This window comes from Zonotrichia leucophrys, chromosome 3 (assembly GCF_028769735.1).
Source record: "Zonotrichia leucophrys gambelii isolate GWCS_2022_RI chromosome 3, RI_Zleu_2.0, whole genome shotgun sequence".
NCBI lineage: Eukaryota > Metazoa > Chordata > Aves > Passeriformes > Passerellidae > Zonotrichia > Zonotrichia leucophrys.
In genome coordinates, this window is record NC_088172.1 from 36,100,374 (window position 1) to 36,122,451 (window position 22,078).

The 22,078-nt window shown below is 45.1% G+C and overlaps 1 protein-coding gene across 1 annotated transcript in view; it reads left to right on the forward strand.

Annotated features, from left to right (window-relative positions):
* Positions 1-2,112: 2,112 nt before the first annotated feature.
* Positions 2,113-22,078, forward strand: part of EVA1A (eva-1 homolog A, regulator of programmed cell death) — a 203,926-nt gene continuing 183,960 nt past the window's right edge. The window contains exon 1 of the mRNA XM_064706873.1: positions 2,113-2,286. Coding sequence (XP_064562943.1) covers positions 2,187-2,286 — 100 coding nt within the window. The 5' untranslated portion in view covers positions 2,113-2,186. The remainder of the gene's footprint in view (positions 2,287-22,078) is intronic.

The window sequence follows — 22,078 nt, forward strand, 5'->3', positions numbered from 1 at the left end:
GGGTTTGGCAGGTGGGATTAAAGTACCAGGTGAAATAAAGAGCAAGGCAGCCTGTAGAAGCTCCTGGTGGAATTAAAGTACCAGGTGAAATAAAGAGCAAGGCAGCCTGTAGAAGCTCCTGTTTTTTTATCTTGCTTAATCAGCCCTCTGCTTAAAGTAAGGGGGCAGAATTGTCTGCAGAGAGAAGGGACTTGGGGCTGGATTTTACAGAGCCCGTTGGATCTCAGGCTGTGTCTGTGCTGTTAGGGCAGCCCAGAGCCACCTCTGTCCTTGGGGAGACTCATCTGCAGCTTCATGGGAGACCCTCAGAGTGTGAAAGGTGTTGTGGTCTGTGCTTAGGTGCAGATCAGACCAGAATAGCCTCTTGTTCCTGTGGTCATGGACAGGATTTGAGCTCGAACTCCAGATTTACCACTCTGCTGTCATCCTCTGTGTGGCTGCTTGGAACTTGAGCAAGTGGCTGTATGGGCAGAAGGCAAACAGGGCAATGGGACTTACAGCTCCCCTTGGGGTCTGCTTCTAGTACACAGACCACAGACCATCCTAGGACAGACTTCTGGTGGTAAAAAATTACTCTGGTATTCATGGCACCACTCTTGAAAATGTCTTTCACATTCTTACACTTGTTTTTATCTCTAAAATCAATGTTTTTGGAGAGCTCCACTTAATTTCTTGTGGATGAACAGGACAGAGGAGTCAAAACCACTTGTGTTTTTCCTTGGGTGTTTCCACTGAGGTTATTTTTGCTGGATAGGTGCTGCAGCTTTGTTCAGCAGCTGTGTTTGAGCCTGGCCCCGTGGCTGCCGCCCTTGGCAGCCCCACACAGCACAGCTCCTTAGTTTGAATGTATGGATACACAGGCTGCTAAATGGCTGGTGCTGGCTTTGCCTGTGAAATACACCCTCCTCTCTCTGCACCAACACTCAGCTCCTGCCCTAGCCTGGATATGTGGGATATGGCCATTATTTACGTGCAAACATAGGGCTGAGCTGCAGCTAAGGCTGGTGACCAAAGCCCAGGACATCCTTCCTGTACCCATCTATCTGTGTCCCCAGTTCTCAGCTCTTTCAAATTAACATAACTAGCTTGATGCTGCCAGGATATGGATGAAAATCAGGCAGGATCAAATACTGGATGTGCTTCCAGGTGAGCTGGAGCCTTCCTTTAACTCTGTAGGGTGAGCAGTACTCAATGTGCATCTAGAGCCATGTTAGGAAGTTAAAATAATTGCTAAGGAAGGAGCCAGGACTCCTGGATCTCAAGACCAGGTTGGATGGGGCTTGGAGCAACCTGGTCTAGTGGAAGGTGTCCCTGCCTCTGGTGGGGAGGCTGGAGTTAGATGGTCTATAAACTCCCTTCCAACCCAAACCATTCCACAATTCTATGAAAACCACAGGTCTGGATCTGCTGAAAAACCCTCTGTTGAGTTTGATGGAGGATAGAGGAGTCCAGTGGGTTAGGGGAGCCTGGCATGGCTTTCTGCTGTCAAAAGATAAGAGAGTTTTGGATATGTGGCTGACACCAGTCCCAGTCCTGCAGTGATATCCAGGAGGGTTTGATCCCTGGGCCTGTGCAAAGTCTCCTCCACTGTAGGATCACTCTCAAGAGGGGACACAGAATTTTCCTGTCACCAGTCTGGCAGGACAGTGCTGCTCACACTGATTTCAGCAGCATCTGCAAATACCTGTCAGAGCAGAAATCCATGTGAATTCAGATGCTTTGCTTTGGGCTCCCTACTTTGAAAACTGCTCATCCTTCTGTCTGTCTGTGCCAGAGAGACAAGAGCCCTGCATGTCTAATCCAACAATAGCTGGGCTCCTCCAACCCAGCCCCTCGGGCACCCCTTTCCCCGACTGCCCCCCAGTGCAGCTCGCAGTGCCACAGCTGGACAGCTGCACAAGGCTGCAGCAAATTTGGGCAAAGAGGTGAAGAGGTGCCTTTTAGGACCCTGGGAACTCCGCCAAGGCTCAGGTAGGTCTGTCTCATTCGTCAGCCGGGATTCATTCACTCCCAGGGATGTGTGTGTGTGTGCGTGTGTGCCGAGTGCTTTTCCTTCCCGGCCGCTGGCTGCGAGCCTTCCCAGCAATGGGACTAACGCTGCTCTCCGGGCAATGAGGAGTGCTGGGCAGGGACAGGAACCGCTTTCCTTTCCTCGGGAAGAAAACGAGCCGTGAGGACACCTAAGGATGTGCTGCCCAGATGTGCTGCCCACCTCCACCTTCCTCCTAGGACTCATGTGCTTGACAGCTTTCAGCAACTTTGCCAAGACTTCTGCAGACTTCTCAGGTAGGGAGAAGCGCCGATCCCTCCGTGTGCTGCTCGTGCATCCCAGTGCTCAGGAGCAGCTCGGGGAAAGGGGATGTGAGCAGATCTGGGATAGTTATGTGGGAAGTAATTTTAATCTTTTAAAAATAAGCCAAAGATGAAAAGTGTCTTCCGTGAGAGGATTTTGAGTTTCTTAAAAGCCTTTCTCAATAATTAGCAAACCTATTTCTAAAGAGTTCGTCTGACTAACTTTGGGAACAAGAGAAACAATAGTGTTAACTTGTGTAAGTTTGTAGCAGGAATGGTATTAACCTGTGTAAATTTTTAGCACGTTTTGTGCTGTGTTTCTCACAGGAGTGAAAAGAGGCGGATTAGGAGACTGGGATGGTTTAGGGTGTAAATTAAAGCTAACATAGCAAGTCTGAATTATTTTGTAGTGAGCCAGATTCCCTCCTCTTAACATATAGCTCCTGGTTGTTGCAAAAGCCCCCTGAGCTGAGATAAAGGAGGTGCATGCACAGAACAAATTATATTCTGAGCCTGTGCTCTCTTAAACTGCAAGAAAAAGTCTAATTTAATAATATCTTCTGAATCTAAAAATGTTGATAGCACTTGTTTGGAGTTGTACACAGCAGGTAAATACCCAGCACTTTCAAAGTCTGGAGTCCCATGTAAGTTTTATAACTTTATAGCTGCACTAGTTGATTTAAAATTATATTTCTGCTTCTGTTCTTTCGGGATGTGCATGTGGACCTGAGAAAACAACAGAATTCATTTTGCAGCTTCAGCAGGGCTAGTCAGTTTGCTTGGGAGTGCCCAGTGAGGGCCACTTTTCTTTTAGGATATTGGTTCTAATTTTGGGTCTTAGTGTGAATAACTAGCCTGGCATACTCTTTAGGGGTGTTTTGCAAAACTCTTGTAGTGGATAAGAGCTGCCAATTATAGTTTGCTGATGAAAAAGAGACATTTGCAAGGGTTGAACCTCACTGGACTTGGGTTTCAACACATCCCAGCACTGCTGCTCACTGCCTAGGAGTGCATGTGTCTGTGTGCTGTGGGAAATTTGTATTAGAAAGGAGGAGCTTGTGGTGGAGGGTGGGGGAAAGAATATGTACGGTGCTGGAAGTCTTAATGTGAATTGAAGGGGGCTGGCTTGCCTGTGATTCAGTCTCCTTTGGGGGCACATCAGTCCTGGGGGCTCCCATTCAAGGCAGATCTGCCTCTGAATGGAAAGGACTGAGGCATTTCCCTGTTTCTGGTGTGCTTTTATGCTTTTCTTGGCACTGGGCTTTCTCTGTGCTCCTGCTTGCAAGCAAGTTGATTCAGAAGGGGTGCATGGACTAGGCATGATGGGAGCAAAAGCTGCAGTGGGGAAAGGAGCTGTCTTTCTGAAATGTAGATAAAGTTTTCCCAGCCAGGCCAAATTGCCAAGCATTAAAATGTGTCCAGGTGTCCCAGGGCAAGGGTGCTTTACATCGTGTTTGTACAACATAGCTGCAACAGTGGAAGGAAATTAGATAGGCTTCAGTGGTGCTGGCAGGGGGACCAGATGCTGTTCTTTTAAAAAATGGATAAGAAAGTTGCTGATAACAAAATAATGTTTTCTGTAGCATCCAAGTGAACTATCATGCTTTGGGAGAAGAGGGGTGGCTTGTATCCCTGCATATGTGTGTGGCAAGGGTCTGTAATCCCCACAGCACAACCTCCCATGAGTTTCCATAGCTGTTGAAACCTTCTGCCAGGTCCAACCTATGTTTCCTGATAGCAGGCTTGGCAAATGTCCCCAGTCTTGTTGGACTGACTGTACCTTGCAGGACAGGAAACATGATTTGCTGCAGGAAAGGGCTGTACCCAGTGTGTAGCAGCTCAAATGTAGTTTTGTAAGCTCAGGAGCTGAGCACCCACAAGATGATAAGGGGTAGGGAAAGGTACAGCATTTCCCAAATCACACCTTATGCTTTCCCAGCACATTTGCACTCCCTGCAATGCATGAGGGTTTGCACTGTGTGCCTCTCTGAAGGAGCAGCAGCCCAGGGAACTCTTCCTACCTGATAGAGAATCTTGTTTGTCACTCTTATCCCTGTAAGTGAATTGTCAGCTAGCTTAAGGAATGGAAGGAGGACATCCTTCTAATATTATTTGACTGTAATTATTTCTGTCCTTTTATACCCTTTTCTGTACTTCAGCATGTTCTGAATTCTTCTCTGGCATGACTGGAATTGAACAGGTGAAAATCTTTGGGGGCAACTTACAGCTTTACTGTATGCCATCCCACCTAGAGGTGGATGGCATCCAAAACATAAATTGTCTGCCCCCCAGGGAGATGAGTGGATTTGTATTGGTATTACTGCAGAGGAATGTAAGGCTTGCTGTGATCCCACAGAGGTTTCTGCAGCAGTTGGTGCTGCAGGGAGATGACACAGCTCTTTGGGATGTAAAGGCTTTTCCAGCTTGCAAATGAATAGCACTACTGTCCAGAGACAGCAGCTGATGCTCTTTGGGGAAGAATGGGGGTTTAAAACTCAGTCCTGTAGACCTTGTATAGCTGCAAAACCTCTCTGGCTTCTCAGCTTGGTTTGACCCAGCATTACCAAGGAGGTGCTGCTGTTTGTAATAGGCCATGGCTGTGTGGTGGGGGCCAGAGTTTGTGGGTTCAGCCCTGGAGGGAGAAGCTCAGGGACAACCAGTCTTGAGCTCTAATCAGATCATAAGTCAGCAGCACTGACCTGACTCTCATGCTGCAGCTCTGCAATAGGGCTGGGTAAAAGACTCACCAAGGACTTCAAACCCAACCACATCCCACTGCTCCCAGTACTCTCCACTGGCTGGGTCTTCAAGGGATGTGTCTCTCAGCTGCAGGAGGATTTGATTTTCATGTAGGTCATGGCAAGGCACACCCTGAGAAGGTGCCCAGAGATGTGGCTAACTGAGTCTCAGCTCTCACAAGAGGGCACAAGCAGGGCTGGTGGGGAATTCTTACCCCTGAGCACACAGCACACTCCATCCCTCCTGTTTGAACAGCTCAAATGCCACAATGTGAACATGAGCAGTGCGTGTCCTGCTGGGGACTGGTGCAATCTGAGATGTAAGAATTCAAATTCCTTTTAAGTGAAGTATTTGAACTATGTGAAGAGTTTTGAAGTTGTTTTCTTTAATAGTTCTTTAAACATTGATGTTTGTAGCAGGGTGTGGGGGTAGGAAGCAGATCCTGAGGGAGAAAGTGGACTTATCAGGCACTTTGCAGCCACTTCTTAAGATGACCTGGACTTTTTCTCTGTGGCTGCTTGTAGAATCAACTCTTGGTTTAATCTCATTCTGTGATCTGTTCTTGTGCTCAGGACTGTTTGAAGACTTAGAACCTGCTGTCTTGATGTGTCACTTTCCTCTAATGTTAAAGGTGATACTTGAGGACTGTGATGAGTTGTGGGGTAAGAATCTGGTCTTTTCAATCTCAGTACATTAACCATAAAGCTCTAGTGCTAATCTCTGCAGCAGCAATGAATTCTCCAAAATCCTTGCTGTTTGATAAAACTTGACCTTTGTTTTAGTCCCTTTCTAATTTTAGTGAGAGTCTAAGAGCAATGCCCTTGGCCCTGCCAGGGGAAGCTGTGCCATAGCTCCTCTGCATGGGCTCTGGGAAGCAGTGATCCATGTGCTGTGTACAGGCCTTGCTCCTCAGAGGGGCAAGGTTAATGAAAATGGGGCCGAAAGTAGGCTTTGGTGCTAACTTTGAATGCAGGCATTGAAAGCTTAGTCAACAGCTATTGCTCATATCCTGTGTGCTCTCTCTACTCAGCCACGATGTTCCTTTCTCTGAAGCTGTCATGCAAACACATGTTGAAGTTTGCTCTGCCCACAGCTGCCAATATGACCATTTAACTTCCAGCTGCATACCTGCAAGGAATTAAACTTGTGTTGTTATGCCATGCTCTGATTCTCCTCAAGGATTTTCCTGTTTATTAGCTGATTTCAGGCATGTTGGGCAGAAGGATGGTGGCATCAGATCTGTAGGATTACCACAAGTTTCATGTTAATGGAGACAGGTCCCTCCATACTGCAGAAAGGGTTGTGAACTCAAGCATTTACAGACATCAGAGAATCCACTGCAAGCACCTAAGCCAAAAACTTAGGTTTCTAGGCATGGAAACAGCTTGGCTGGGAGCTAGTGCCTTTTTTGACACAGGAAAACCCAGCTAAAAGAAAAACCAGCCCTGGTAGTGCTGCTCCCCTTGGGTCTGCTTTAATGTTTATGTTCTTTGCATTAGATTTTGGCACAAGCTGAATGTGAGCAGCACTGTGCTTAAGGGAGCTGATGTGGCATGGAGCCAGATGAACACAGGTAACTCCCATCCACACCCTGCAGGTGAGCCCTGGGTAGCTTTTGGAACCTCTCCCTGGAGGCTCATTTTGGTTTTGAAAGCATAAAGATTTTTGTTGCTGTTGTTATTATTGTTGGTGGTGGCGATTGGTTGGTTTTTTTTTTTTTCCTCTTTTCCCCAAGAATATCAGGTTTCAAGTGAAAGCTGCTCTTGCCACCTCCCTGCTAATTGGCTCAGTGTGTTTGTTTGAGTGATGAGGGCTGGAGTTGGGGAGGGGAAAGGCACTTCTCCCTGATTGCATTTAATCAGTCCATAATAAAGGCAATTTGTTTGACAACTCCATTCACCAAATTATCATCAAAATCTACATGCTAACAGCTTCTGAATGCCTAATAGCCCTGAATGGGTCCATGGTGTCAAGGGGGATCCAGGATTTCCATGTGTTGAAGGTTTCAGGCTGTAAAAGAGGGAATTTTCAAGAGAAAGGTAGATATAGCACCACACTGGAAAATAAATTGTAACTCAGTAATGAAGGTTGAATTTTTGACCTTAGGGGCAAACAGACATGCTTTAGGCTTTGGTTAAAGCCTGGGCCATGTCCAGGCCACCTCCATATTTTGTCTTGGGGAAGGGCTCTGAATGATGAGGTAGGATGGACCTCAGTTTGCTGCTTAGAGAGGTCCCTGCCCCAGGTGATCTTTTCCTCCTCAGCTGGAGGCTGAATGTGCTACTCCATCCATCCCAGCTGCCTGGGCTGCAGTTTGGTTTACTGAGGGCAAACTGCCCATGCTGGGGTACAGAAATTCTCCTTTGCAGAGCTGACAAAATCCAAAACCTCATCAAAGCTGCTTTAAAACCACTTGGCCTCTTCTGATAACGTTCTGGAGATGTGGCTGCATGGGGTGGGAGCTGAAGGGGGTGGCTGTGTCTGGGAGCCATGGCTGAGGGGTCCTCACAGGAGGAAGCTGCAGCTGGGGTTTGTGTCACATGTGTCTGTTCGACTCTGTGGAAAAGAGTCTAAAGACCTCAGAGAGCTGGGAGGTGTTGGAGGAGGAAATCAGTAGGAGTTTGGGTGGGTATCCAGTGCCAGATCTGCTACTCTTGGGAGAGCAGGAAAAGAATCATCACAGAGGCTGGGGCTATTTTGGTGCCTGAGAGAGTTGTTCTGGTTTATCAGCAGCGATGCAGCTTCATGGTATCAACAAAGCCATGTTACCCATACCAAATACCATTTTAAGCAAAGATGCAGGTTTCTGTCCACCTCTGTATGGAGGCATGCTCCAGAAAACACTGTGGGTTTCCCAACAGTTGTGATGAAAATGCTGTGAGGGGAGACTCTGTGCCTGCTGACTGTAAAAATATTCAGCATTTACTTTTACTGACAGCTGAGGGGAGCAAATTGAGCTGCAGGATGACAAACACGTGCTTCCAATTCCTTGTGTTTGTGGTCCTGGGCAGTCACCAGGGGCACTGCTGTTACTGCTGCAAAAACACAGCTGCTGGCTGGTGTTTGTGGAGCCGGGGAAAGGAGACACAGTCTGGGAGGGATGGATGGGGCTGCTGTGGGTGCCAGGATGTCTCATGATTGGAAATCCTCTGGTTTGGCCATCAGAGCTGCCAGCAGGAGCCAAGGGACCTCAGGGACCCCAACATCTGGGTGATGACTGGACTGGCAGTATTTATATTGTATCTACCAATTGCAGGAGCCCAGAAAATGATGAAGACTTTTGTTAGTACCAGGAAGACTTTATTTAATTAGTAGTAACAAAAAAAGAAAAAAAAGAATCTGCTGTGGTAGTTTTAATAACTTCAAAGTATCCCAGTATCCCACTAGATGCACAGACAATTTGAGGAAATGGTCCTTGCAGCATTCTTCCTATGTCTCTGTTATCAGGGATACAAATGCTGCAGAATTAAAGAAAGCAATTGTTTATATCCTCAGGTAAAAATTTTCCCTGACTTAAGGCACTGTGAAAGCAGATTTTATATGCCACAAATTTTATATTTTTAGTTTGGTCAACTAAAAATAAAAAAGTGAAAATTTTGACTTATTATTTTTTCAACTGAGATACTTAGAAGCTAAACTCACAATTTCATCTGGGGGTGGGGAGAATAAGCTCAGTCTCTGCAGGAGGAGAAAAACTGTGTATTTACACTTGGCACTGTGCTGATCCTTTGTTGATGCTAATTTAAACACAGCCTGATCTCCCAAAGTGCTCAGTGTTCAGAGCTGAAGATTGGCCTGGGCTGTGTTTAGGTGGGTGTGCAGTGATTTAGTTGGCCAACACAGGGCTGTTTACATGTCTTATTTGAGATTGGCTGCTTGTGCTTGGCATGTTTGTGCAGGTAGAGATTGAACTTTCTGTTTTCTGTTCCAAAATAGCAATCCCAATCCCCGGGGGTGGGGGGATGGACCATTTAAAGCAACTGCCCATTTTGTTTTGGTTTTTTGTGCTCTTGTAATTTCTTTATACAGGTACCCAAGAGTTTCACAGATTGTGTCCCTTGAAAGGTGTGTGACTGCCTGCAGGAACAGAGCCAATGTGTCCCTCAAAGTGGTTGAGAGGATTTTTGGTCAGGATGGTTTGGTACAATACTACAAGGTTCCTTCTGTCCTTGCCAGTGCTGTGCCTCATTGATCCAGCATTGCTGCTCTCTGGGATTTTTGTGCTCTTTCAAAAGGCAGCCACAGGCCAAAATCTGCTCAGCTGTGAGGCAGCTTTGCTGGCTTGCCAAAAGCTGTACAGAATGAACAGAACCACAGAAATAAATCCCAACTCATCTTCTTGCAGATTAAAACTAGTGTAGGAGTAATAATTAGGAACGTGCTTAAGAGAGCTGCTTGGGTTACCTGTTATTATTATTTATTTACTTTGCTGCTTCTTTTGCCCGAGGATGGATGGTGAATTGTGACTCTTTCAGCCTGGGTTTGGGCTAATCCAAATGTGCCTGGCTCAGCTCACTAACTGAGGGTATGAACTCATTTGTAGTAATTAAAACTGTGAATGTCTCCTCTTTCAGTGTGTGCAGTGCCTGGCTGCCTGGAGCTCAGTGTGTGTCTTCTCACATCAGAGAGACAATGATGAGTTGGTAGTTCTGGGTTGCACAGGAAAATAAATCTTGGCTGAGACTTTTCAGATATGCTCTGTGCTCTTGAATTGTGGTGTCAGTGTTGATGGGGTTCCTTTGGATGCTGAGGCTTGCTGTTCAATAATCCCTCTTGGATCCATCTGGATCCTTGCATGAAGATGGAGCAGTGTGTGTGTGAGCTGCAGTTTGGCCAAACCCTCTGAGAGCTCAGGTGTCAGAAGTGTGTTTGAATGAACAGATGCATGTAGGTGCTGCTGAGGAATTTGCAGTAGATGTTGTCCAAGCACTTTAGTTGTGGCAGGCAGTGGAGCTCACATCCAGCTGTTGGTAAAGTATCTCACATTCTTAACAAAGAGGAAGAAAGATTTAAAAATACATTTTCTTTTTTAATGTTGTATTTAGAGAAGAAGGCCTAGAGACCTAGAGGAGATTCCTCAGCCATTTACAATCAAAAAACTTCACTGTGTACTTTTGTGCACCAACTTTTGACCTGATATCAGTACACTGTTTGCCAGAAGAGGGATTTTTTCACTCCCCCAGCAGCCCATACAAGAATCAGAATGCTCAGGGTGTGAGAGGGAGCTGACTTCAGGTGAGATAGACAAAATCCTTGACAAACTGGGTACCTGATGGTGCTGCTTGTCAAGAAGGGGCCATTCAGACCACCTACTCTGAGACCCCCAGTGTGCTTGTTTTATTTTATTTTCATCTGCTATCAGATGCCTGTGGTTTTGCTGCTGTGATATTATCAACATGTCTTGTATCAGCCTCAAGGGTTTAAAGTGGGCTTTTACTCCCATTAATAAATATGGAAACAAACATAGCAGTGTGGGGATTTTCTGCTAATGTTTCCTCTGTGATTTCTGTATCATACTGTGGGCTGGTGTTGAAATTAAGGGTGCTCTACAGCAGGTGCAATTCCTGACATTAATTTCCCATGTTTGCTGTATTATGCAAAGGCTTTTGGCTCACACGCTCTTCCTAAAAGTTGTGTTGGGCCAAGAGTGCAGAGACTTGGTGCAATTAAAGTGATAGGTGGTAACTTGAGCTCCTGTGGCTGGGTTATGGATTATTGTTTTGGGCCTCAGTCTTTGGGAAATCTCCTCTCTGTGGTCTGTGTGGGGCCTGTAAATGCAGTGCTGCTGTGGCCCAGTGTGCCCACAGGATGCTATGGGACAAAATTCTGCTGTTTGGTTTGGAAAATGTTTAACTTTTGTGTGAAACATTTGAATAACAGTATTATTATTCAATCAAACATTTGGAAGTTAAGAAATGTTAAAATTAAGGTAGTCTTAACTGCTTGAGTCCAGCCCTTTGAGTGTTTATTTACTCTTTAATGAGAACATTCTTTTTCTCTAATTCCTTGGGATTCCTATGTTGTCCAGGGCACAGAACAGTGGCCTTAAAATTGCTTTCTTTTTTCTTCTGTTCTTTATAGCCCTGGGGCCTTATTTCCTGTATGTTTAATGGTATTTAAATCCTATTATGTTATTTAAACCCTATTCTGCTTGTTGTGAGGGATGTACTTACAGGGATGTACTTACCCTTCTGGAAGGAGTCTGGAATGTTACATGCATTGCACAGATAAGGATCCAAGGCAGAGAGATTGGCATCAGGAGCTCAAACTGCCCAATATTTCAGAGATTCTTTAGTATCCACCTTCTTCTCCAGGAGCAGGCCCTTATCTATTCTCTTAAGCTGTGGTAAGCAGGAAGAAATGTACTCAGTACACAGTTCCTTCTCCAATATTATATTATCTGTGTGCAAATGGACTGCACAGGTTAAAATGGACATTTCAGTTGCAAAGTCAAGTGCACAGAACTGAGTGTTGTGGGTTAACCCCTGTAGGCAGCCAAGCACTGCCCAGCTGCTTGCTTGCCTCCCCTTCCTACCTCCAAGTAGGACAGGGGAAGAGGGAGGGAAGACTAAAAGCAAGAAAACTCATGGAATGACATAAAAATAGTGAAAGAGAAGTGGATGAAATAAAAAAAAAAGCAAAATAAGTGATGCAAAGGCGTCACCACTGCTTCCCACACCCAGGCTGATGCTCAGTCAGTTTCTAAGCTGATTTATGCCACTCCACTCTGTTTTATTGCTGAACATGACACTACACGGCATGGGAGATCTCTTTGCTTGGCTGGGGTCACCTGCCTGGCTGTATCCCTCTCAAAATCTTGTGCACCCTATAATCTATTTGCTGGGAGGGCAGAGTGAGGGACAGACAAGGTGCTGATGCAGTGCAAAAGCTCTTCAGCAATAGCTAAAACATTATCAGTAATGTTTTGGCTGTGGATTCAAAGCACAGCACTGTATAAACTGCTACAAAAAATTAACTCCATCACAGCCAGACACAGTACACTAAGGAAAGGGCAACATTTCACCTGTATTTTATGTGTAATATGAGCTAGAGGTTGATATTATAGGAAACCTTCAGCTGGCAGATATGATCTGAGCCATAAAGTGCAGTTGTGAGAAGGGTTTTGTTTTGCATAGTTTTGGTTGTGGTTTCTTTTTTTTCTTTTCCTCTTTTTTTTTTTTTTAATTGTTTTTCCCTAGAGCAGTCATCCTTTGAGAGTACTTTTAGGATGAGATAAGAGTTCTTAAAATTGAATTACAAATTTGGGGTCAGTCCTTGAAACACATTCTAAAAGATCTTTTAAAATGAGTTTTGAAGGCATTTCCCCCTCCAATTTTCTTTTTTTTTTTTTTTGCTTGCTTCTGTTCCTGCATAAAAGAAGAAAAAAAAGTTTGTGTGTCTATTCAAAGGCACAAATAAAGATCCTGCAGTGCAAGTGATATTGCTAAAAATAGACCCTCTGGGATTTGTTGAGTTTATTTCCCTCTGGATTTTTATTGTGTGGGTAACCCCTTGGAAACAGAGGTTGTTGATCTGACTGTTTCCAAAGCATGCCCCTCTCTTCATGTATCCTTTGTGCAGGGGCCACTTCTGTTGTGTTAACACCCTTTGCTTCCTGGTTTATGTGCTCATCTGAATTCCAGCTGAAAGAGGTTCCAGCCTTGTAAAAGTGAGTGCGGCGATGCCGCGGCTCGCGGTGGTGCCGGAGCGCGCACATCTGTGACCCACGTTGTGCTCACATGCTCCGGCATTGTTGGCCTCACAATAAAGGAGGGAGCTGGGGTTTTGTTCAGCCAAACAACTTGGATGGAATGGGTTGTATGGGAAAAAGAATAGATGAAGCTTGGCTGTTATTTGCCATAATGTGCTTTGTTTTAGCTGCGGTGTGGGGGATGCAGCACTCCCAGAAGAGGATGGCCTCTATAGCAGCCAAGGGGAGCTGATGGGTTGGAGAGGGTTGCAGAGAGATGTTCAGCAAGAGTGGGTGAAACATTTTTCTGATGTGGATTTGCTTGTCTTTAGCTGACAGCCCCAGGCTTTCACTTTGGCTTTACTACAGGAGGAGAAACTCTGCTGTACCAATAAGTTGGACTATAAAAGTGTTTGGTGCCATTTGCCCTGGGTTTGGTGCAGAGTTACTGTGCATAGATAGTAGTGCATTTGGCAATGGTACAGCCCAGGGGCTGGACTGTAAAGGTCTATCAGCAGCTGCAGGAAACTGAATGCTTGGTGTCAGCCAATCCATTTTTCTTGCTGGATAAATGAAAATCTCTTTATCTCTCTTTTCATAAACATTGTCCCTATAATTGGAGGGCAAGGTTCAAGTTCAAACTGATAAGATTATTTTGCTTCCCTAAACTCTGTGACAATGGTCCCCTTGGCAAATTAAGCCATGGATCTCCTTTTGCTCTAATGGGAACCAATCTCATTAGAAATAGAGCTGGATTAGTGATGAGTCCAACCTCCCATACAGATACACATTCTGACCTCAGCAGGCCTGAAGTGCCTTTTGTTCACTCAGCCTCCTGTGTATTTTCCCAGCGCTCCTGCATCTGTGTGATGGAGCTGAGGATGATTATTTCTGCTCAAGCAAGGCCTGCTGAGGGTGGAAAACAAGCTGATTGGTCAGTACGGTATCAGAACAGGAATGATAAGGTGTTTTTAAAATGTTTATCTTGATTTAAGTCATTGGAGTACAAGACTGATTAAGTAGCCTGTTGCAGGATATTGAAGATTAAAGGCCAATTGTCACTGCTTTGACCTGTGAGGAAGATGATCCTTTTCTGCCTCTCAGCACTGCTGTCATCTACCCATCAGAAAATCTGTATCTATTCACACCAGCCTCCCCAACATCTGACCACAGGAAACTCTTTTTTGGGGACAAAGAAAGACAAACCTTTTCACCTCTGACCTGTGTTTGTTCTGTCTGTCCTTCTTCATGCCAGTTTTGGCTCCTGAGGGGCTGTTTGCAGCCATGTCCCAGCTGCTTTATCAAGCAGGTGGGACTGAGTCCTGAGCTTGCTCTGGACACTAGTGCCAGCAAGAAAGCAGCATGGCTGTGCCTATAGCAGCCTCCTGGGCAGATGTTGTGGCTCAGGAGCAGTGCTGAGCTCTGGGGGTGCTCTCTTGGGATCCACCCTATCTATCTATCTGTCTGTCTATCTATCTATCTATCTATCTATCTATCTATCTATCTATCTATCTATCTATCTAATCAACAATTTTTCTTCTTTCTTAGGATCCTTAACCCTGGGAGATTAGAGGTGCAGCCCTAGCTGATTCCAGCTGCTCCCATGAGATGGAGCCTTGCTAAAGATGCTAAGAGGGGTAAATCCCACTGCTTCCTGGGTTAAAAGCCATTTTCTGATCCTTAAGGAAATCCTTGTGCCCTTGCATCTCTCTTACATCCTACTTTTCTATCTTGGAGGTATTGCCAGGAGCTTGGGTCCTGGATGGAAGTTTGTGCTTGAAGCAATCTGGCAGGGAGGGCAGACTGTGGGTGTGATATTTGAATGTGGCACCAAAGGAAAAATGAACCTGATCTGTTATTGTAGTAACTAGTTGCTATTGATTAGCCAGGGGGCTGATGCTGAAGTGGAGGGGAGTCCTGACTTTGTGAGTAATTCACTAAAAATCAGTGGGGTTATTAACATGAGGGGAAGTTGGCTTCTCTATATGCCCACTCCTGATGGGTACAAAGTGTTTTTTTTTTTTTCTTTTTTTTTTTAAATTCTTATTAAATGTGATTTTCAAGAGCAAGGGTTAACCAGGGTAACTAGCACTGCTAAGCTGTACTCTGTGTCTCACCAGCCAGACTGCAAATGGGCAGTCAAAGAAACAGATCTGTTTTCTGTTCTTGTTACATTTCTGGATCTATTTTGAGGTTTCTCAGAAAGATCAGAACAATGAAGCACCCTTTGACAACAGCAATCTCTTTTCTCCATGATGCCGCCTGAGGAAGCATTCAAACCCTTTCCTTCTGGTATTGCTCTTTCCTCTTTTTTTTCTTTTTTCTCCTGAAATAAAAACAATACTCTCCCAAAAGCACAACTTCTGCAGTGCTCTGGCAGAGCCAGCCTCTGTCACTCCATCAGGGAGGCATCAGATGGGACATTGTCTTCTGTTTTTCCCCTCTAAGCTGCAACTCAGGGACAACAAATCACAGCAAAAAAAACCCCACCAAAAATAAAACAAAAAACCCCAAACTCCCTTTTCATATATTGTTTTAGCACTGTCAAAAATAGTTACTAATGCCCACCCTGAATTTCTCTGAGTCTTTTTGCCAAAGTTTCCATCCTTTATGTTCACAAAGGGGAATGAGGCGTGTGGGAAAGAAATCACATGCAGTGAAATGAAATATCATCCAGTCACTTGGAGCCACAGTCCTTGGGTGTCCTGAAGTCTGAGGCTGCAGCCCCAAGCCTGATTCAAGTGTGAGAGGAGCCTGTGATTAAAGAGACTGTCACAAAACTCCTGTCCCTGCAGACACAGCCCTGAAGCTCACTATGAGAGCTTGAGATCTGTGGGACTCTGCCTCTGTTTTCATGCCTGTCCCTTTTCATTACATGATTCCTAATTGTGTCCATATGTCTTTCACTGTAGCTTGAGTCTTTGCTGGTTTTCTTGAAGCCCATATTCCACAGTTACCTGAATTGTGGTGACTTCTAAATAGTTTGGGGGCTGAGAAAACCTCTCAGACTGATGGTGGCTGCCTATGCCAGGCAGATGTGGCTGGTGGGAGCATTTTCTTTGTCAGCTTGGCCTGATGATGGGCTGTGCTACCTTTTCTGTTGTCCCCAGCCAATTCTGGTGGAGGTGGTAGAGAATTAAACTCTTCTACTACTTTTTTTCACTACTGCAGCTGTGTCCACCCTCTTCTGCTCTCCAGTATAGTATCAGAATTATCTTGGTTCAAACTTTATTTTTGTCTTATTAAGGACTAAATCAGCCTGACCCACCCTGATCCCCAGGGAAGACCTTGTCACAGCCCTTCAGTACTTGAAGGGGAGTTAAAGACAGAGGGAGAGTTTTTGCCAAGACCTGCAGTGAAAGGACAAGAGGTAATGGCTTTAAACTGAAATGTTCAGATTAGGCATAAGAGAGAAATTTTTTATGATCAGTGTAGTGAGACATTGGAACAGGATGCCCAGAGAAGCTGTGGGTGCCCCCATCCCTGTTCAAGATTATGATGGAGAGGGCTTTAGGCAACCTGATCTGGGGAAAAATGTTTGGGGGAATTTGACTAGGTGGTCTTTGAAGATCCCTTCAAACCCAAATCATTCTGTGACTCTAAGATTTCAGAATTCTGTTTAAACTCAGACTTGTTCCTTTTTGCAAAACTTTTCTATTGGTTGATAACCACTTTTCTTCTGTAGGGTTAGAGAGGGCTGCAGGATGCTGTTAGTACTCTGGGTGAGAAGGTATTACCCTTGTATCCATGCCTGTAGGATGTGGAATTGCCTTATAAAGCCCTCCTCAGCCTTGTCAATATTGGTGGATTAGTGCAGAGCTGCATTTCTCTCTCTGCTGGCCGAAGCTAGAGAATGCTGCATGGGGAGGGAGGCTGGCCAGATGCCTGGTCCCTTGTTTCAGGGCCTTTGTGGCCCAATTCCTGATATAGTTTTCTGAAGAACATCAGAGCTGCCTCCATCCCAGCTGTGTGTCATTGGCTCTACAGCAGCACTGATGGATGGGGAGAGAGATCAGGCCTTTTCCTCCATACCTGGGCTGGTGGTGGTGGAGCAGGAGGGAGGTCAACACCCTCTTCTGCTCTGAAGGAGTAGGGGCAATCACTTCATTTTGGGTTTTTCCCACTGGTGACAATGAGTCTGATTTGCATTGTGGAGAAGCTGACATGTAGGTGTCTGGCTCATTTGATAAGAAAACTCAGCTGTGCTCCATCCCCTGTGAGATGAGGGCATGAAGTTTTCTTGGACATTAGGCATGGGGAAGGAACAATTATCACAGAAATGTGGTGGGAAATGTCTGTCTGATGGTGTGTTTAAACAGAGAGTGAGGATGCACAAATTTGTCAGACAGAGGTGAAAATTTATTCTCCCAGGCTCTTCTCCATCTTAATCTTGCCTGGCTATGTGAGGGGAGGACCCAGGCTTCCCAATGCCCAGGCACAAGCAAAGCTTGCTGTATTTTCAGCACTCTGAGGAAGGCTGTTTTTTTATCAATCTGATGGCCTGATCATACTAGAACTTCACTGATAAATAATTATTGATGTTAATGAGGCTTTTAGGATTGCTCTGGAAACTTTAAAACTTGCAATAATATAAGGCAAGGCTGCAAATTAAACACCTTAGGGGCTTGGTGTGCCTCCAAGGCAAGACAGGCCAGGTGCTTTTATGTTTGTGACTTTAGTAAATGTTCTAGCTTTACTTGAAAGTTCTAATTTTCCTTCCCACTTCTTCCTCTAGTCCTGAATTTCCATCAGATCTCCAGCTAACATGTTCAAGCACATTCAATAAATCTATGAAGTGGAACTCACAGTTAGAGATCATTGATCATTCATGAAGAATTAATATAGAGAATAAATACCAATAGCACTATTTTTCAGCTGAAGAAACTGAAGCACAGATTGTACCATCAGTAGTGGAATTCTGTTTTCCTTGGCTATTCCAGAGACCTTCATCTCACCTAAGTTGCTGCTTTGGACTTCTAGGGGATGCATCATCTGACTTTTATTACAGCTACTTATAGAGATTATTGGCATCCCATCCATGGTTGCTGTTTCCTTCTGACTGTCTTCTTAGGATATTTTTTTCAGGAAACGTCCTCTTAGGGGTGTGAGGTGTGAACTGGAGTACCACCCTCTGTCAGTGTCCTTACAAGGAATGTCTGGGCTGCACTAGCCTTGCAGTTGCTCCCTTACCGTGAGGAACACCAGGTAAAACTCCCTGTACTGCTTTGATGGAGCTAAACAAGCCCAAAAAGCCCTGCTAGCCTCAGTGGTTTGAGATGAGTGTATTTGGGTTTTCTATTTTTCTCTTTCCATCCTAAGGACTCTACTCATTGTTTTGATGTATGTGCCATCCTGTATTCTTAGAAATGCTGTGCTTGTTTAAAGAACAGAATGACATTCACTCACTCTGAAACAACCTGGGGATTCGTTTTCTTGGGCATTGTAAAGCAGACAAGGTGTAACTGCTGCAATTAGGAGGTGATGGGCTAATCTCTTTAGTCAGTGGGGGGAAACACTGGGGTCAGTGGGTTGGATAAGGAAATGTGAAGATGGATTTTGATGTGCCAGATGGCCTGGCATAGTGGTTCCACTAATTTGGGAGGAAGGAGAGCCAACAGTAGCTTTGAAGAACAAAAGCTGTAGCAAGAGTTGGCATGTGATTTCTCTGAGCAAAAAACCCTGTAATTTCTCAGCTGAGTGGGGACTTGTGTGATCCATCCATGCCTGCTGTATTTTTTTTTTTTTTTTGCCTTTTAGACCAGTTTTGGGCAGTAAGAGACAGTCCTCCAGCAAAAGTTAATGAGGCACTGGCATTATATTGATGTGCTTGGATAATTAGTGGCTGAGCGAGAAAAAATAATCCTGACATCTGATTCTTTTAGAAGAGGTTGATAATTTAAATATCTCTGTGGGGAAAGTTGTGTTAATGGTGTCCCTTTATCCACAAATATGTAAGACTTTAGATTTAGGAATACCAATACTTGTTTTGGGGATGAGATTGTAGGCTTTCAGCACAATGCTTTGGGCTCAGCCCTTCATTTTCTGACATCAGTCTTTTCATCCTTATGGAAGTAAGCAAGAGATAGAGGTTTGGGGGGATGAAAGAATGGAGAAGAAAAAAACCTGTAGTTTTCAAGAGTGAGCTCTGAGACAGGAACATCTCTGCTTTGGCCTGGCCCAACCTGAGATACTGTCACCAGATTTTGCTTTCACAAAGAACCCAGTGGCTATTTTAATTTCCACTCATTTTTGTGTTCTTGGTACACACAGAAGCATCAGCACATGCTGAGGCACTTTCCATCCTGAGTCTCTGCAGGGCTGTGGCCCAAGAGATACCCACAAGTAGGTGGAAAGAAGTTGGATGGAGCCCTTCTCCTTCCCTCTTTGCTCCATGCTCAACACAAATACTCATTCCTTATCTCTGTCACCTACCCTCACCTATATTTTTCCAGGAAAAAAACAATAAGCAATCTTTGGCAAGCTTGGCTGTATTGCCTAAAACAAAAGCTGAGGAAATCCAATTGCACACTCTGGCCACTTCACCTGGCAACACCACAGTGCTCTTTTCTTTTAGTGAGCATCCAGCACAGGAAAATGCTTGTTCTGGGCTCTGGGCCATTACAACAGTTCTACTGAGGAGTGCCCAAACTTGGAACAGTCTGATAAGAGCTCTTAGTCTATAAAGCAATGACCAGGCTTCATCTGGCTGTGAAATAATGAAAAGTATATTTATGATAAGAAGCCTTATTGAAAAATGTACTCGTAACTGGAACACAGCCAGTCAGCATCTGTATTTCCTGGCAGTAGGAAAAGGAGGAATTTTTCACACTGGTTAAGTGTGTTTGGTATTATGAATGTTCTTAGGGGCTGGATTTTCAGCAAATGGACAAATGTGGGTCTAATGGCAGTAATAATGATCTGTGTACAACCTGAGGGTGCCTCAGGTTAAAAATAGCTGCCTCTTTTCCATCCCCAAAGAGCAATAAAGGCTGGAGTTTCTTAGCCCCCATCTTGAGTCCTATTTACATTATCATTAGTAAAAATCAACACGTTTTTTAACCTATAAATGCCATGCACACAGCAGCACTTTGACACAATACATACAGCTTAGCCATTTCCAACCTAATGCCTTCCTAAGAGTAAGCCGTGTGGAATTTAATGTGGAAAACATTAATCTGGCAAGAGATTTCTTCCTTCTGCAAAGGGTGTGGATTGTGCTGCTCCGGAGACGTGACTGCCAGGCACTCCAGTGAGCAGAGGCACTCACAGTGTCAGGGAAAGTCCCCATCAAGATGCAGCTGTGGGGAGGCTGTTGTAAATCAGAGTGGCCCCAGATGTCTTACAGGGCAGAGGGGAGATTGATGGGGTGGGTGGGGAAGCAGAGGCAAGGAAAGTTCAAGCATCACCCTGACCCTCAAGAAGGGAGAATAGCCCCAGCCCTCAGCTAGGTTGATTGAAGCCTGCTGTTCCCACAAAGGGGAAAGGTCAGGCTCTTCTCTGTCAGGCCCCCTCAAACAAAAAACCTGTTTATACAGGACCCACCCCTGTACCTTGTGAGGTGGAGGGTAAATGGGCTTGGGGACATTCAGTGCTCCTCTCTCTGGTAACCCTTGTGTCAATGAACAGTGGAAATTCAGATGGGGCTGGTAGTAAAAGCCTGGAAGGAAGTGGTCAGCTTAAACCCCACATAAACATTAACTGGAGTTAGCCCCCATGAGCACTCCATTGGTGGTCCTGGGATAGTTCAGCTATGGATCCCTTGCAGAAGGGATGGGCTGTGTTTGGGTGGTGATGCTTGCCAGCACGTGCCTGAAGCAGGTCACCTCTGTGTCCCACAGCCTGAGCATGGCTCAGGGTGACGCTTACCTGGGCAGAGGAGGGTTCCCACACTTCTCTGCCAGCCCAGTGACCTGGAGCAAAGTTTTACCAGCCCCAGTGGTTTGGCTGGAAGTAATATGTAAGTTTGCTGTGTGTCTGGGGACCTGTGGTCAGGCGGGCAGACAGAATTCACAAAAGAATTAAAGAAGAGACCTTAAAGATCATTGAGTCCAACCCATGCCCTAACACCTCAGCTAAGCCATGGCACTCAGTGCCACATCCAGTCTTTTTTAAAACACACCCAGGGATGGTGACTCCACCACCACCCTGGGCAGGCCATTCCAGAACTCTATCACCCTTTCTGTAAAATCTTTCTTCTAATATCCAACCTGTATTTCTATTGACGCAGACATTTTGATGTGTCCTGAATTTCCTGCAGTGGAGGTGTCTGCCAGAAAAATTGACCTTATCTGCTCCCAGACATCATCTTTCCTGAGACCACTAAATGTGTGGACAGGGAGTAGCTTCTGGCCACCTGAACTATTATTGTGATCTGTGGCAGTCTTACAGAGAGACTCTTTTGATCCCATGTCACCTGATGGCACTTGTCCAAGTGTCATTTGATACAAAATGCTTGTGTCACCTGTATATGCAGGACAGAAATGTAGATTTTTGGGTTCAGGTATGATTTTCATGTCCTGTCCTCCATCTGGTTTGTGCTCACATTGTAATAAGGCTGTTTGGAATAAGCAGCCTGTTTGACTTGCCCTAGCCAAAGGTTGGGCACCTCTTCAACTAACCACAGTAACAACTGGCAATTTCTGGAGTGAATTGGATGTTTCCATCATAGGAGAAAAGCAGGAAAATAGCTTCAACCATCTCATTTTAATGTACCACCGTGCATCTACTGGAGCCCTCCCAGCTGCTTTCCAAACTCTCCTCTTCCTTTCTACCCTTAGAAGAAGCTGAAGTAAGTCCAGCTCAGCCAAGCATGGCACCTCTGCTCTGGTCCTGCATGGCTTCTTTCTGTTTGAAAGGTGCCAGTATAGAACACATTGATTAATGGCCCAGAAAATGAATTGGCAGCCTCTGTAGCTTGCTTTGCAGCTGATGGCTTTTAGGGAGCTGTTGGAGTGAAAAAACATCACAAAGTGCCAACTTAGCAGGCGTGGTAGTGCCCACTGTATGGCAGGCGTTTTCCTCACAGGAAAGAAAACAAAGGCTTTTCTCTCATGAATGTTGCAGGCAGAGACTGACTCACAAGTAGGATGAAGGAAAGGAGTTTTAAAAAGTCTAAAACCAGGGGGAACTTCTTAAACATGTAGTTCAAACACAAAGTTGGCACTTTTCAGGTAGTGGAATTTTTTGCCACAAGATTGTAGCTGAAAACTAACCTGGATTTATTATTTACAGAATTTGATTCTATGGTGATTCCTGTATTGAAGGGAAGATAAAATTCTGCCCAGATCTGAGGCTGTGAAGTTTTCCCTCCTGCTCTTTCTTTCCAAGGCAGCAGAGGTGTGACTAAAGAGGGAAGTA